The 15,310-nt window shown below is 41.9% G+C and overlaps 1 protein-coding gene across 1 annotated transcript in view; it reads right to left on the bottom strand.

Moving 5' to 3' along the window:
* Positions 1–15,310, bottom strand: part of Mrpl48 (mitochondrial ribosomal protein L48) — a 47,085-nt gene that overhangs the window by 16,097 nt on the left and 15,678 nt on the right. The window contains exon 4 of the mRNA XM_027407792.2: positions 8,542–8,630. Within this exon, the coding sequence (XP_027263593.1) occupies positions 8,542–8,630 (89 nt within the window). The remainder of the gene's footprint in view (positions 1–8,541; positions 8,631–15,310) is intronic.

Here is a 15,310-nt window from a genome sequence, read left to right as displayed (position 1 = left end):
TCATTGCACTCTCCTCAAACCCCCACATCCATCCTCTCCTCTATTCCTACTGCTTGAGATCAGGCCTTAATGAATGCCATGGGGAATTATTAGAGACATCTTAAAGGGATATACATGAACAGTGCTGTGCTTTGGAAGCCAACCCCAACAGCATGAGGGTAGTTAGGCAAGAAAGGATGGAAGGCTAGGAGAAAAGTGCCAGGGACAATGGCTACTGTCCAACAAACCTCAGCACTGCTGTGGCTGACCTGGATTTACAGAGGTGGCCCAGGGAAGTGCGGTCCACCTTAGGCTCCCATAGTCATCAGAATGAATCACAAAAGAAATTAACCACCTCTGTACAAAAATGTCAACATTGTTACCCTTCACAGATAGAAAACTAATGTTGAGCAGAGGTGGCACATGCCTGTAATCCCAGTACTCAGGCAAAGGTGTCAGATTTCTGTGGCTTCAGGGCCAAACTGGTCTACAGAGTGAGTTCCAGTACAGCCAGGCACATAGTGAAACCCTAAAGTTATATGGGTTCTGACCATCTTTAGTTCAAATACTAGCTCTGGAAGTCACCAGTCACTCGGTCAAGTCAATAATCTTTCTAAGTCTCTGATTTCTTAAACTACATCTTTAACAACCAGTATATTATGAAAATTAAATTGAATATACCAGCTTTAACTATAAAAATAAAATGTTTGTAACATCCAGTATACGGTAGTTATAGCACCTGGTTAAAAAAAAGAAATTGCTTTGTATATTATTTTGTTGTTGCTTTTTTTTTTTTTTTTTTTTTTTTTTTGCGATAGAGTCTCACTATGTAGCACTACCTGACCTGGAGCTCTATCTGTAGACCAGGCTGGCCTTGAGCTTACAAGAGATTCACCTGCCTCTGCCTCCCAAATGCTGGCATTAAAGGTGTGCGCCACCACCACCTGGCATCTTGAATATATTCTTAATGGAAACAAGCGTGTTGGCTACTTGCCCATCACCCCCTGACAGCTAGACTGTGGACATGGTGGTTAAGGAAGGAGCTGCCATCACAGTCGATGAGAGAAGCAGGACAAGAAGTATGGGAAACAAACGATGGTATACTTAGTTGACTTCCATATGAAAGAGAAAGAAACTTCTATCTTGTTTACGCCCTTATTGTGGATCCATGATGGCAGTCAAATCACTACCTCAATTCATGTAACATGTGCTATGTCTCATTCTTCCTTTTATTTCTAGAGTCCAATAATGTTAAATGCAGAGTTGAACTGGATTCAGGACACTTACTAGCCCCTTGTTCACAGACATATATCTCTCCTTAATCAGTTTCCCTTTCAGCCCTGGTTACCTCATAGGGTAGCTGTAGAATAAAAAGATGGGGTTTTCAACTTTGCTCTGAGGCTGAAATTGCAAAGAGCCTAGAAGAATTGTGTTCATCTTTGTGAAATGTCACATGATACTGTACTGTACACAATAAGCAGACTTCACTAGGAACAAACATGGCTTTTATTAAAAGACCTCTGCATCTCAAAAAAGTCCATATCCAATTTTTTTTTTTAATGTGAAACTTTGTATTTGGGCTTTTCCTTTACTTTCTTTCTTCCTTCCTTCCTTCCTTTCTTTCGTTTTTTCTTTCTTTCTTTCTTTCTTTCTTTCTTCCTTTCCTCCTCCTCCTCTTCTTCTTTGGTTTTTTGAGATGGGGTTTCACTGTATAGCTCTGGCTGTCCTAGAGCTCACTGTAGACCAGGCTGGCCTCAAACTCACAAGAGATCCACCTGCCCCTGCCTCCCAAGTTCTGAGATTAAAGGCATGTGCCATCACTGCCTGGCTGAAACTTTATTTTCAACAAGTAAAACAGAGACATGAAAAATTAAAAATTTAGGCAATTCTTTTTATTCATTTGATATGCTTTTAACGGTGAAGACTGCTATTAATAAACTTGGGCAGGGACTGGCTCTAGGACTACCAGTGAACACGGTTTGCAAAGCACTGAGACAATGGGTGTGAGAGCACTTTGAAAACTAAAGGCATCATATTAAATCTGAATCCCTCTGAAAATCAAAACAGCTATAATCTGAAAGAACAGGTGAGGTATAGAAATACTCCTAGCCATCTGGAGACCAGAGGCACTGACAGAACAGGCCGGATCTCCAAAGAAGCCACTCTCTGAGTCCGGAAAATCCCCAGGTAACTGTTTTATGTTCTGTATAGCTCAGTGTTACAAGGTACTCCCCGATGTCTGTCACACACCCAGTGCTAAGAATAAAGGTGGCATTTAACAAATCTCTACTGTGCTGACCTCCATAACTTCTTCGTTGACTCTTGCAGGAAACATCACTTCATTTACATATTCTTGCATTTGAAACTGACAGGTAAAATTGCACTTCAACATGTACATACACATGTATGTATATATGAATATACATGACAGGATTGATTGCTTGAGTGTCTCTGCTCTCTGAATAACCTAGCCCTCCAGAAGCCTCACCACATATGTTCAGTTAGATGTGAGAACTCTCTCAGCTGACTGCCTTTGCAGGACCGAGTCCTACTCATCTGAGCATCAGTGCTCAGCACGGAGCAGGCACAGTTGATATGCAACTGAACTACAAGGAGCAGACTTGAGGGGCAACATGGGTCCTGGTACAAAGCATACCTCCCCAAGCCACTCTGTAATCCATGTCTAGACCTGCAGTCACCAGACCAACAGAAACAATCTTCTGTTTCCAGTTTTTCTGAAAATGATTACAGTCTCCTCACAGACTTGTGGCCACGAGTGCAAACCTCTGTATAAAGATGCTTAAAAAAATAAACAGATGTCAAAAATGGGAGACACTTCTTTTGTGTCAACAGTAAAAACAGTATAAAGTTTCCTAGAGAAAAGGTATCTCTAGGTAAAGATTGAAATCAGGTGAGTTGTGAGAGTCACAACTTGTTCTCCTGCCCCAAAGCCCAGGGAGCCATTTATGCTGCCTCTGATTTCACCCGCCCACAATCTTCTTTGCAATTCTGATTGCTAAGCTGCTACTACCTCAATATTGGAAGCTAGACAACAGCTAACGGCAAATGAGTGAGTGAGAGTTGGTAAATTATACAGTTGTGAAACTTTTATCTCTGTCAGTGTGTGTGAGTGTATGTGTGAGTGTGTACGCACACACTCGTGCACCTTTGGAAATCAGCTCTCTCGTCCACTATGAGTTCCAGGGATCAAAGTCAGCTTGTGTAGCAAGAGTTTTTACCCACTGAGCCACCTCAGCAGCCAGACTATTAATAATAATATTACTATTTTAAATAATAAAGTGATGGCTAAAGAAACTTTATTGGTACAATATGCCCCCAAATTTCAGTGTATAGAACAACAAAAAAGTGGCTAAGAGAAAAATATACCTTTGAATATACTGTAACATGAATTGACAGGATTGTGGACTTCATGTAAGCGCATGCAGTCTGGTGGTTTAACAAGATTCTGGCTCCATGAAAACTTGACCTTGGTAGTTGGTGCTGCTTCTTGTAATTAATATCTGGAATGGGGTCTCCCCGACAGCTAGGCTATTATTACTTCTAAACTATCAAAGAAAAATCACTCCAAAAGAATCCAAAGCATTTAAAAATCAACAGAAGGATACAAGGCATCTGGAGAAAGATGAGATTTACAAAGCAAGTGCTGAGTCCAGAGATGTGCCCTGGAAAGTGATCCCTCACTGCCGTGAGTCAAGGTGGGCCTTGCAGGATGAGAATCATGGGGAAAACAGGAAGGAGGGAGTTCATGGAGAGGAAGAGGTGTGTGCAAAGGCACACATGGTTGGGCCTGTGGTGTAAGAGGTGGCTGTCATGGTTTCTTACCATCCTTCCTATGCACTTCCCAGGAGCCTCACTCTGCCCCTCCCCTTGTTTCCTCCTCAGGGACGAGGACACATGGTTTTAGGGATGGAAACCAAGTGAAGAGGTCAACCAGCACTGACAAAAGGAGGTGAACTAGATGCCCCTTTCTTTCCAAGGTTCAAAAGTCGGAAGGTGGCTGGAATACTGGCACACACTGCTTTAATCCCAGCATTCAAGAGGCAGAGGAGGCAGGCGGATCTCTGTGGGTTCTAGGCCAGTCAGGCCAGTGAGACTCTGTCTTAAAACAAATGAACAACTCACCCTAAGAAACAGAAGTCTCAGAAGACTGAGTAGTGCGTCTGAAAGGAGGGAAGTGAGAGCATCAGCAAAAATGAGACAAAGGCACTTTAAGCATGAGTGTGAGGATTGACTAACATCTCCTTGGGGGCATTAGACTCCAAGATGAGAAAGACACCAGCAAAGGAAAAAACAGGGACCTGGCTACTTACTGTTTGTTGTTGTTTATTTGTTTGTGTTCTTTTTTTTTTTTTAATTGATTCTAGGTTTCAAGGAGACCACACAGGAATCCTAGTTTACCTAGGCCAGGTCCCCAGAGGAGTGAAAAGTGACATGCCTGTGGGACAAAGCCTCTGTAAGCCATAGACAAAGGCTTTAATTGTGCTGTCCTCAAGAACACAGGCTCCTGGAGCAGCTTCCACCACCATGCAGCACCACTGTGCTACTCATGGTGGGCGATGAACAGTACCAGAGGGGAAGCCTACAGCCCTGATCTCAGGTAGCACTACTCCCTCAAACAACCAAGGTTGTCTGGAACCAGCGGCTGGCAGTTGTAGGTCGTCTGCCACCTCTGCTTTACAAAGTCTCAGGCCAGCTCCAATAACCACATTTCAACTCCACTGGATCAATATTTATTGCCCTGCTTGATGCCAGGCCCTATGCTAGACACCAAGGATACAAAGAAAAGAGATACATGTCCTCTACGCTTAGGTATCTCTCAATCTAGAAAAGGAGAAAACTATCATGACAGTCACAGACAGTAAGTCCTAGGACACAGAGAACACAAGGAACTATGTCAACTCACAGTGGAACAAATAACTCCATACAGGAAATTCAAGGTTTCTCAGAGGGATGATTCATTTCAGACAGACCTAGTTTAAAGGCTGAAGAGCCAGGGGTGGTGGTTCATAGCCCAGCCCTGGGAAGCCTAGGGCAGGAGAATCATAAGAAAAAAAAAAAAAAAGTTGAGAAGATTTTTAAATGAGGAAGGGAGCAGGCAAACATGTGCATGAAAAGTAAGAGGTACAATATGGCTAAGTCAGGGAACCTGTGAGGTGGGAGAAACCAGAGAGAAAGATGGTGACGACAGCACTCAGCTTCTCCCCCCCCCCCCTTGGTTTTTTCGAGACAGGGTTTCTTTCTCTGTGCAACAGTCCTGGTTGTCCTGGAACTCGGTCTGTAGACCAGGCTGGTCTTGAACTCACAGAGATTCACATGTCTCTGCATCCCGGGTGCTGGGATTAAAGGCGTACGCCACCAATGCCTGGCTGAGCTTCTTTTCTTGATCAAGCTATGGGGCTGGTCAGCACATGGCATATGCAGAATATTTCCTTTGAAGAAAGATCCCAAGCAACGGGGGGTGGGGGTGGGGGGGGTGTTACCCCAAGCCCAATCCAAACAAAATCAACTCTTTTCCTACAATTTATGTGAGGCTTTCAGAAAGAGGATGTTTTTAAAAAGGGATGTACTAAAATATAACAACCCCAACAATATCCTCTAAGGTGCCACAACCCAAAAGGAGTGTAAGTAGCTCTGGGTTTTAATAGCACTTTGAATCCACCTCCCCTCCTGGGAGCACAGCTTCTCTGCCAGTTTACCAGCTCCCTGTGGGCATGAACCAGGTCCTGTTCATCCTTTCTGCAAAAATTTCTCTGACCCTATAAACCTAGTCAAAAGCCCATGGCTAGGAGCCTCATAGCCCCTGGTGAGGAAGCTACTGCCGTTGCTTTGTGAAATAAACAAGATGTTTTCTCACATCACCTCCTAGGTAACTATGTAACACTCGGGTATCACTTTGACCAGAGAAACTTTTTTGCAGTGTTCAGCCCTGACTACAGAAACTCAGAGCAAACCAGAGTACTGAAAATAAACGACTACTGGATGCCCAGTCATAAATGGGAAAATATATGCCCCCCTCCAAGGCTTAAGGAACATCACAGAAGAGAGGATGGAAAGAATTTAAGAGACAGAAGAAAGGTGGGGAGATGTGTGGAATGTTGACTTCCAGGCATGCCATGGCTGTTGCACTCCTGAAATCACAGAAGCTGTGGTTACCTGCACAAGACCAGGCCTGTCCACACCCAGTCATGGAAACCACACTCACCACCACCTCACCCCTCACTCCCACCTTACACGCTGAAACACAGTTTGTGGATGGAAAAAGGAGAGACATTTTCTTCAGTAATGGGGTCACTCACGCACGCACGCACGCCCTGAAAACAGAGAGGGAATAGCAGAGGATGAGTGAATAGGAGGGTGACATCCAGGGTAGAGAGCAGTGAATATGAGTGAAAAATATTATGTACATGCATAAAAGTGTCATAATAGAACCACTGTTGCTGGGTGGTGGTGGATCACGCCTTTAATCCTAGCACTAGAAGGCAGAGGCAGGCGGATCTCTGTGAGTTAGAGACCAACTTGCTCTGGTCTACAGAGCAAGTTCCAGGACAGCCTCCAAATCCACACAGAAACCTGTCTCAAAAAACCAAAAAAGAAAATTAAAATAATAATAAAAATAAAATAAAATTAAAAAACAACAACACTGTTGTGGCCAGGCATGCCTTTAATCCCAGCACTCAAGAGGCAGAAGCAGAAGCAGGCAGATCTCTGTGAGTTCAAGAACAGCCTGGTCTACATGGTGAGTTCCAGGAGAGCCAGTGTTATATAGAGAAATCCTGTCTCAAAAACAAAAACAAACAGAGCAAAACAAAAAATACTGTTATGTATAGTTAGTTTATGCTACCAAAACATTAAGAAATTGTTTCCTACCAATTTTAAATAAACAAGGCATCAATAGGTCATATTACATAATAGGTATCTGTTCATTAAACATTTCAAAGCTTCATGATATCTGAATTGAGACTGTTGGGCTATTGAGAGGCAAAGTTTCTTAACCTTTACGGAGAGTCTGACTATGCTGTGACGATTGGGGATGCACCTTAGTGGTAGAACACTTGCCTACCATACTTAAGGCCCTAGCTTTGATACATACCAACAGTTCAGATAAACTACGAACTCAGCTGGCCATGGTGTCTAGGGTCTGTAATTCCAACTCGCAGAAAAATTTGCATACGAAAATCCTTTTACATATAATTTTCAGGATTTATCATGCTTAGACAGATGAAGGTAATTTACCCAAAGTCAAAGCTTAAATGTGGCAGAACTGAACCTGAACATGTTTCCTGTGGAGAGCCAGCCTGACATAGGTCTCAAGGGTAAATGTTCTTCTTATGAAATTCTTTGGTGGAAAGTTCAGAGCTGTGAGGTCAAAGTTGTGGTTTGCACTCTGCCTCAGAGAAGCAATTGCAGGTATATAGTTGTATGGGAGAATTAAAATAAACCAAAGAAGCAAAAGCTATGAAGATTCCCTAGCTAGACCAATAAAATCTTCTCAATTGCACTGCCTACAGGAAGCCACAGACTGAAGACTCAAAGCCTCCTCACCTGCAGAGAAATTTAACCACCACAGAAGCTATCAAGCATCAGGGCCAGAGAAACAGGTGAAATGACTGGTGTTTGGTAATACCTCCTAGTCATCACGTGAAACAACCCAAGATTCAAATATATATTTACATCTGCAAATACTCTAAAACCCAGCTATTAGCTAAAAATAGCAATCCATCTATTACTTTGCCACACACCATTCATTCAATATTATAAAGCTTTTATTTTAATTAACTAAAGTATTTTATTAAAACAATTAGTTGTTTTAAGTATTTGATTATTTTAATTAAAATAATTATGTAGGATTGTTTCTATTTTAACTTTTAATTATTTTAATTATGCACATGTGCATGCATACATGAATGTAAGTACCTTTAGAGACCTCAGGTATATTCCCCAGTCGCTAGAGTTCTAAGCAATTATGAGCCACATGATATGGGTTTTGGGAACCAAACTTGGGCACTCTGTAAGAGTAGTACCCTCCCACACCTGGCCAGGTTTTAGAGATAGGGTTTTTCTGTGTATCCCTGGCTGTCCTGGGACTCACTCTGCAGACCAGGCTGGTCTTGACCTCACAGAGATCACCTGCCCATGCTTCCTAAGTGCTGGGGTTAAAGACATGCCACCACCACCTGGCTGCATTACATGCTCTTTTGTTTTGTTTTTTGTTTCTAATACATGCTCTTAACTGTTGAGAAATCTCTCCAGCACCTCAACTAATGCCAATCTATAATTTCCACTCTGAAGTCTATGCTGAACTAAGTACTAAGAAGATTTTTATCCACAAAATATCATAAGTGATAAGAACCAGGCAATTGGTGCTTTACTAGGACCGAGGAGAAGCTCATGAGCTGGCAGAACCATCTTCAGTCCACGTGGTTCAAAACTAAAACACCCGAGACAGCCAAGGCGGCTCTATATCCTTACAGCTCTACTGTGGCCCACGCATGTCCCATGAGTCTCACATCCTGCTCTCTGGGGACTTGCCTTGCCTCTTACCTCTAGCACTTTCACCAAGTGTTTGTATCTGCCAATTCCATGAGTGGGCTTTGTCTTGTAGTGCTGCCTGGGCCTCAGCAGAATACCACCTAAGAGAAACAAGACAAATCCAGAGACAGCAGAGGTAGTTCTTGGTTATTCCCAGTTTTCCCTTTCTTTCTCTCCTTTTAGCTCCTGAAATATCTTCACCATCTCCTTTCCCCCCACTACTCAGTTTTCTTTGGGAAATTCTTTCCTGAAAAAAGTCAATGATGGTCAAGGGGACAAAATATATTTTAATGATTTCTTCTTGTTCCTCAACAAGCAACATTCTTTTGGCATTTTTGTTTCTTGGTTTGGTTGGTTTTGTTATTGTTGGTTTTTATTTTCTTTAGAGCAATTGCTCAGCAGGTAAGGATGCTGTTGCCAAGCCTGATGACTTAGTTCCAACTCTAGGACCCACATGGTAGAAAGAATGACTCATGAGAGCTGTCTTCTGTCCCCAGTATGTATGCACACCACAGACCACAAGTCCTCCATACATACACACACAGCACAGACCATAATCCTTCATACATGCACACACCACAGACCACAAGTCCTCCATACATGCACACATACCTCAGACCATAAATTAATAAAAGTTATTTTTAAGAAAGGGTCTCACTTTGTAGTTCCAGGCTGGAACTCACTCTGTAGCCTAAGCTAGAACTCACTATATGGCCCAAGCTGGCCTGAAACTCACAGCACTCTTGCTAGCTCAGCATTGAAAGTGCTGAGATCACAGGTATAAGCCACCATGCCCAGGCCTTTTTAGGTTTTCTTATGGAGAGAAGGAAGCAGGCATAAAAATAGAAAAAAATTAGGAATTTCTATAAACTCTTTTTTTATTTATTTTTTCTCCATTTTTTAATTTGAATTAGAAACAAGATTGTTTTACATGTCAATCCCAGTTCCCTCTTCCTCCCCTCCTCCCCTGCCCCACTACCCAACTAACACCCTACCTATCCCATACCCTTTCTGCTCCCCAGGGAGGGTGAGGCCAACCTAAGGGGTCTTCATGGTCTGTCATATCCTTTGGGATAGGGCCTAGGCCCACCCCGGTGTGTCTAGGCTCAGGGAGTATCCCTCTATGTGGAATGGGCACCCAAAGTACATTCCTATGCTAGGGATAAGTACTGATCTACTACAAGAGGCCCCATAGATTCCGAGGTCTCCTCACTGACACCCAGGTTCCTGGGGTCTGGATCAGTGCCATGCTAGTTTCCCAGCTTGGTCTGGGGACCAAGAGCTCTCCCTTGTTCAGGTCAGCTGTTTCTGTGGGTTTCACCAGCCTAGTCTGGACCCCTTTGCTCATCATTCCTCCTTCTCTGCAACTGGATTCCAATTTAGTTCAGTGTTTAGCTGTGGGTGTCTGCTTCTACTTCCATCAGCTGCTGGATGAAGGCTATAGGATGGCATATAAGTTAGTCATCAATCTCATTATCAGGAGAGGACATTTAAGGTAGCCTCTTCTCTGTTGCTTAGATTGTTAGTCGGTGTCATCTTTGTAGATCTCCAGACATTTCCCTAGTGCCTGATTTCTCTTTAAATCTATAATGTCTCCCTCTATTTTGGTATCTTTTATCGTGTTTTCCTCTATTCTTCCTCCAACTCAACCTTCCTGCTCCCTCATTTCCTCCTCACCCCTTCTCTTCTCCCCTTCTTATTCTGGAAAGGAAGAAGTCAAGCTTTCACTATTTGCAGATGATACGATAGTCTACATAAGTGACCCGAAAAATTCTACCAGGGAACTCCTAAAACTGATTAACACCACCGGGCATTGGTGGTGCACGCCTTTAATCCCAGCACTCGGGAGGCAGAAGCAGGTGGATATTTGTGAGTTCGAGACCAGCCTGGTCTCCAGAGCGAGTGCCAGGATAGGCTCCAAAGCTACACAGAGAAACCCTGTCTCGAAAAACCAAACCAAACCAAACCAAACCAAACAAAACAAAACTGATTAACACCTTCAGCAAAGTGGCAGGATACAAGATTAACTCAAAAAAAAAAAATCAATAGCCCTACTATATACAGATGATAAATGCTCGAAGAAAGAAATCAGAGAAACATCACCCTTTACAATTGCCACAAACAACATAAAATACCTTGGGGTAACGCTAACCAAAAATGTGAAAGACCTGTATCGTAAGAAATTTGAGTCCTTAAAGAAAAAAAGAAATTAAAGAAGATAACAGAAAATGGAAGGATCTCCCATGCTCTTGGATAGGTAGGATGAATATAGTGAAAATGGCAATCTTGCCGAAAGCAATCTACAGATTCAATGCAATCCCCATCAAAATCCCAGCACATTTCTTCACAGACCTTGAAAAAACAATTCTCTACTCTATATGGAAAAACAAAAGACCCAGGATAACCAAAACAACCCTGTATAATAAAGGAACTTCTGAAGGCATCACCATCCCTGACTTCAAGCTCTATTATAGAACTACAGTCCTGAAAACAGCTTGGTATTGGCACAAAAATAGACAGGTAGACCAATGGAATCGAGTTGAGAACCCTGATATTAACCCACACACCTACGAACACCTGATTTTTGACAAAGAAGCTAAAGTTATACAATGGAATAAAGAAAGCTTCTTCAACAAATGGGGCTGGCATAACTGGATGCTGGCATGTAAAAGACTGCTGATAGATTCATGTCTATTGACATGCACAAAACTTAAGTCCAAATGGATCAAAGACCTCAACATAAATCCAGCCACACTGAACCTGTTAGAAGAGAAAGTGGGAAATACCCTTGAACGAATTGGTACAGGAGACTGATTCCTGAACATAACACCAGTAGCACAGACACTGAGATCGACAATTAATAAATGGGACCTCGTGACATTGAGAAGCTTCTATAAACTCTTAAAAATCGTGCAGTACTGTATGCAGCTTAGCTGCTCACCATTTGTCTAATGCTTCCACTCAAGCCTGAGCCCAGCTACCACAAACAAATAAACGAAAATGTGATTTATTTGTGTTTGTAGCACAATGGTCAATATGTATTTTAAGTGAACACCCCCAAAAAATCTAGGTACAGGTATATATGTCATTATTAAGAAAAACAGTGGGCTCAGGAGGACTTAGTGTCTATATCTTGCCTTCAAATACACACACACACACACACACACACACACACACACGCGTTTTTGTTGGTTTCTCTATATTCTCTTTGTTCGTTTTTCTCTATATTCCATCATTTTTGTTTTTACCCAGAAATAAAAATAAAATGGCGGTGTAATGATTAGTATTAACTGTCAACTTGACAGGATTAGAACCACCAAAAAGACGAGCTTCTGAGCAAGTCTGTGAGGAACTGTCTACAGTAGGTGAATGAGGCAGTAATGTGGGTGGTACCATTCCATGGCCTGAGGTGGAGGGCTACACAAAAGAGATGCTGGCTGAGCACCAGCATTCCATTTCTCGGTTTCCTGACAGTGTGACCAGACGTCTTTTGTTCCTGCCACCATGCTTCCCACCAAGCCAGACTGTGTACCTTCCAACTGTGAAACAAAGCAAACCCTTCCTTACTTAAGCTGCTTCTTGTCAGTTATCTGCCTGGAGCAATGAAAAAATTAACTAATACAGGGAGCTCACAAAATCTGGCAGAATGACCAAGTCAATCTATGTAGAATTACTACTTACACTTGGGTCTATCTGACTAGGTAGTTCATGCTGAAAACCACTAGGTCATAATACTTGAATTTCTGTAATAATATACTAAACATAACAAAATATAATAACAGATTTCACAGGCAAATAGAAGTTTATTAAAGGAAAAGGTGGAAGGTAAGTGTTATAGTGGAAGGAACAGCATATAGACTCTAATGTGGGGCACATGCAAGAAGCAGAAAGGCTGTGAGTGTGGCTGACACCAAGTCAGTAGGCCCTACCCAAGGTATTACAGTGAATTGGGGGACTGAAACCAGCAAAGCTGGGCCCTGTTAAGGGTTTGGATTTTATCATAAATGTAATAAAGAAAGAAATTGTATTTATGCTATGTTTTTTAAAGGATTTTATTCATTTTATGTATATGAGTGTTTTGTATGCATGTATATATGTGCACCACATGCATGCAGTGCCTGCAGAGGCCAGAAGAGGGCAGAAGATTCCCCTGGAACCTGAGCTACAGATTGTTGTGAGCTAACATATAGGTAGCAGGAGACAACCCAGGTCCTCTACAAGAGCAGCAAGTACTTTTAATTTCTGGTCTATTGCTCCAGCCTCCTCAGTTATGTTTTGTTGTTGTTGTTGTTGTTGTTTTATTTTTTGTTTTTAAAAACAGGATTTCTCTGTAGCTTTGAAGCCTGTCCTGGAACTCACTCTGTAGACCAGGCTGGCCTTGAACTCACAGAGCACCACCACCACCTGACTCCATTTTTAGAAGTAGCCATTATTGATCACATACTACCAGTCAGCACTAGATGTGACAGAAAAGAGTTTTGCTGTATTTTTCAATGCTTGATGGCTTTTCACTGCCTGAAGACATTTCTTACTCTCTTTTTTTTAATTTTTTAATTATTAATTTATTATGTACACAGTATTCTGCTTACATGTATGTCTGCATGCCAGAAGAGAGCACCAGATCTCATTATAGATGGTTGTGAGCCACCATGTGGTTGCTGGGAATTGAACTCAGGACCTTTGGAAGAGCAAGCGGTGCTCTTAACCTCTGAGCCATCTCTCTAGCCCTTAAGATATTTCTTAACTAAGCATTTTAAGGATCTTGACTTTATAATCCAGGTCCAATTACTTTACCTCATCTCCTATTCTGTAAATTCTACTGGCCAGTCTACAGAAGTCTGGTAGTTGCCTTTGGTGCATTGGGGGATTGTCCCCTTCATCCTGGTGACATCCTTCTGTAACCCTAAACACACAAGACCCAGAGATCAGCTCCAGAGTTAGAGCTCTCTCATGCCTCCCTGAATTACATAATAAAAAACATCATAAATAAAAACCCAGATATCAATCACCATGATTAAGTATAGAGACATTCATTTACCCATCAGTGACTTCAAAAAGTGGACAAGAAACAGATCTTTGAGATGATGATGCAGCCCAAGTTGCAAGGGCTGCAAATGCTTGCTTCAGGCTCTCATCTGTGGGAGTTCCTTGGCAAGGAGACATTCTTAAATTCAGTTTGGGACAATTCCTATAATTAGAGCTGCTGGTAATTAAAAAGCTGGCTCTAACTACTGTTAAATTAACCATTTCCCCCTAAATGAAAGGTCTGGGTCAAACTGTCCATGGTTAAGCTGTTTAATTAGACAGTTGTTTTTATTTTTAAGTGTGTAAGCTTGAAAGCCTCCTATTCCCAGTAAATTCAACTGGCTTCTTCCCCTCTACTCTGTGTCACTAAGCTGGGTTTCCTGCTGTCTCACTAACAGCCAGCCTCCTGGGAGAAAAGGCCACCCTTCACTGACACAAAACCCCTTGTTTCAGTTTAAAAATTATCCAGTTGCCACAACTGTAAGATGTAAACCCACGCTGACTTCTCCCCTTTCCTTTGTCTGTGCCACCATGGCTGTCCTTCAGAATTCTTGTTTACTAATGTGAACCAAATCTGTCAATCTAGGATAAGAGTAAACAACTCTTATTTTAATTATTTCTCTTTAGAAGCTGGAATAAGCATTTTCAGCAGAGCCATGAAGGCAGACAAGGGATGAAACTGGAATAGCACCAGCCAGGAATCTAATTACAGAATATTCTCTCTATGCAATAGACTCAAGTCCCCCAAGGACAAAGAAAATGCTAGCATCTGGCAAACAATATATGTATGATGTATATTTAAAAAACAAAACAAAAATGGTTCTCCACATATTCTATAAAGTGGCCTGCAATGATATGTTCCTGGTGGCTGCCCATGCTGTTTTGTCAAATATCTTCTTGTGCTCCCCTCAGTGCTTCTTAGGCCTGAATATACCATGTTCCTTTCTACCTTTTGCTCATGCTCTGAGGTCCCTTCATTTACTTTCTTTTTATATATTTGCTTTGAACTACCATGTCCAAATAAACAAGAAAAAGGAAGTGACCACAAGCAGGCGTTCCTTGAACAGAGGCAGCTGAGATGGTACCCAAATTCCATATATTAAGTGGATAACTGAGGGTAGAAATGAGGCACTGTTCCTTATCTTCCTGAACATCATTATAATATAATTTTGAAATTGTATATAGCCTGGGTTGGCTGGATTTAGGTATGAAGCAAAGAATGACCTTGAAGGATTGATCCCACTGCCTCCATCTCCCAAGTGCTGGTATTATAGGCACACACCACCGTGACTGGTTTATAAGATGCTGAGGACTGAATCCAGGGCTAAGTAAGCACCGTGCCAAATGAAATATATCTCCAGCTCCAAAATGGAAGATAGCATCATCATCATGACCATCATCACCTTGTCTGCCAGGTGTGAAGACACACACCTACAACAGCACAAAGGAGGCCGAAGTAGAAGGAGCTCTTTAAGTTAAAGGACAGCCTGGGCTACATAATAAGTTAAAAGGCCATCCTTTGTCTCAAACAAATCTTAGGGTAGAGGAGATCTCACTAAGCATGAAACAAAATTTAGAAATCAAAGATTAATAAATTTGCCTTATACAGAAATGTAATGGCCATCAAAAAAAAAACAACAACAGTCATGGCACAGTTGACTGGAAAACATATAAAGCATATGAAATAAAAAGGTGCTAATTTGTCTACTAAAAGTGTTTACAGGGGCTAGAAAGACGACTCCACAGTTTTAAGAAC

This window comes from Cricetulus griseus, chromosome 3 (genome assembly GCF_003668045.3).
Source record: "Cricetulus griseus strain 17A/GY chromosome 3, alternate assembly CriGri-PICRH-1.0, whole genome shotgun sequence".
In the NCBI taxonomy this organism is placed as follows: domain Eukaryota; kingdom Metazoa; phylum Chordata; class Mammalia; order Rodentia; family Cricetidae; genus Cricetulus; species Cricetulus griseus.
This window is presented reverse-complemented; position numbering and strand designations above follow the sequence as displayed.